Source organism: Cicer arietinum, chromosome 6 (genome assembly GCF_000331145.2).
Source record: "Cicer arietinum cultivar CDC Frontier isolate Library 1 chromosome 6, Cicar.CDCFrontier_v2.0, whole genome shotgun sequence".
Classification (NCBI taxonomy): Eukaryota; Viridiplantae; Streptophyta; class Magnoliopsida; order Fabales; family Fabaceae; genus Cicer; species Cicer arietinum.
Genome location: NC_021165.2, coordinates 8843090 through 8843984, shown reverse-complemented (window position 1 = coordinate 8843984; position 895 = coordinate 8843090). Strand labels below are relative to the sequence as shown.

Genomic DNA, 895 nt, shown 5'->3' with positions numbered 1-895 from the left:
AGATCAATGCTATTAACATCGATGCCTTCGTTAAGCAAATCTTCAACACCCTTAACGTCACCACGGCAAGCCATAAATAGAAGTTGCATGGTGGAGTCGAGATTCTCCGGCACGGTGAGTTCAGTCTGGTCTTCACTCGTACTTCTCCGGATCGGATCAAGCGATGATTGACGGCCGAAGCTGAATCGGAGATTGTTCCGGCGCGGATCGAGCGAAGCCTGACGCGTGAATTGACGGCTCAGCGTCTTTCGTAACGAGCCGGAAGAGAATTGGCGCGAGATGCCGCGCTTCAATTGCGCGGCAATGTTTTCCATGGCGGAGATCCAATATAACGGAGGAAGCTATCTACATGTTCATCATATGTTAATTAATAATTGAATCAACAAATAACATAAATAAATAAATAAATAAATATAAAAATGAATTATGAGATTTTAATTATATTGATTGATGGAATATTATATTTGTTGAAGATGAAATGAAAATTAAGAGGAAGAAGAATAAAGTACCTTAGACAACGAGGCATGAGAATGAGAATACAGCGACGGTGCTGTATCCCACACATTTGCGGGAAAAAAGCCGTTTATCTCTCTTTATTTGTTTTCTTTTTTCTTTTTTGATATATTGCCAAGTGCGATGCTTTCGTGTTTTTGCCGCGATTAGATTATACAATAGGTGTAAGAGGATATAGGTCGTTAATCTTGACTTGATTCAACTCGTCACTATTTCTTTTTTAATTTAATTATATTCTATGAAGGAGAGAAAAGATAAGTTAGGAAACGCGAGTATTTTATTTTATTTAATTATGGAAGCTGATGGGACAATATTAGAAATAATGAGTGGATCAATCATCCATTCGTATTTACTCGGTCACATGAGTCGCATTACTTTCCGA

At 38.1% G+C, this 895-nt stretch overlaps 1 protein-coding gene across 1 annotated transcript in view; it reads right to left on the bottom strand.

Moving 5' to 3' along the window:
• LOC101497211 (integrin-linked protein kinase 1-like) overlaps positions 1-674 on the bottom strand; it is an 8956-nt gene extending 8282 nt beyond the window's left edge. Inside the window, exons 1-2 of the mRNA XM_004504146.4 lie at positions 510-674; positions 1-345 (exon numbers count right to left, since the gene is read on the bottom strand). Of these exons, the coding sequence (XP_004504203.1) occupies positions 1-314 (314 nt within the window). The 5' untranslated portion in view covers positions 315-345; positions 510-674. The remainder of the gene's footprint in view (positions 346-509) is intronic.
• Between the last annotated feature and the right edge of the window lie 221 nt (positions 675-895).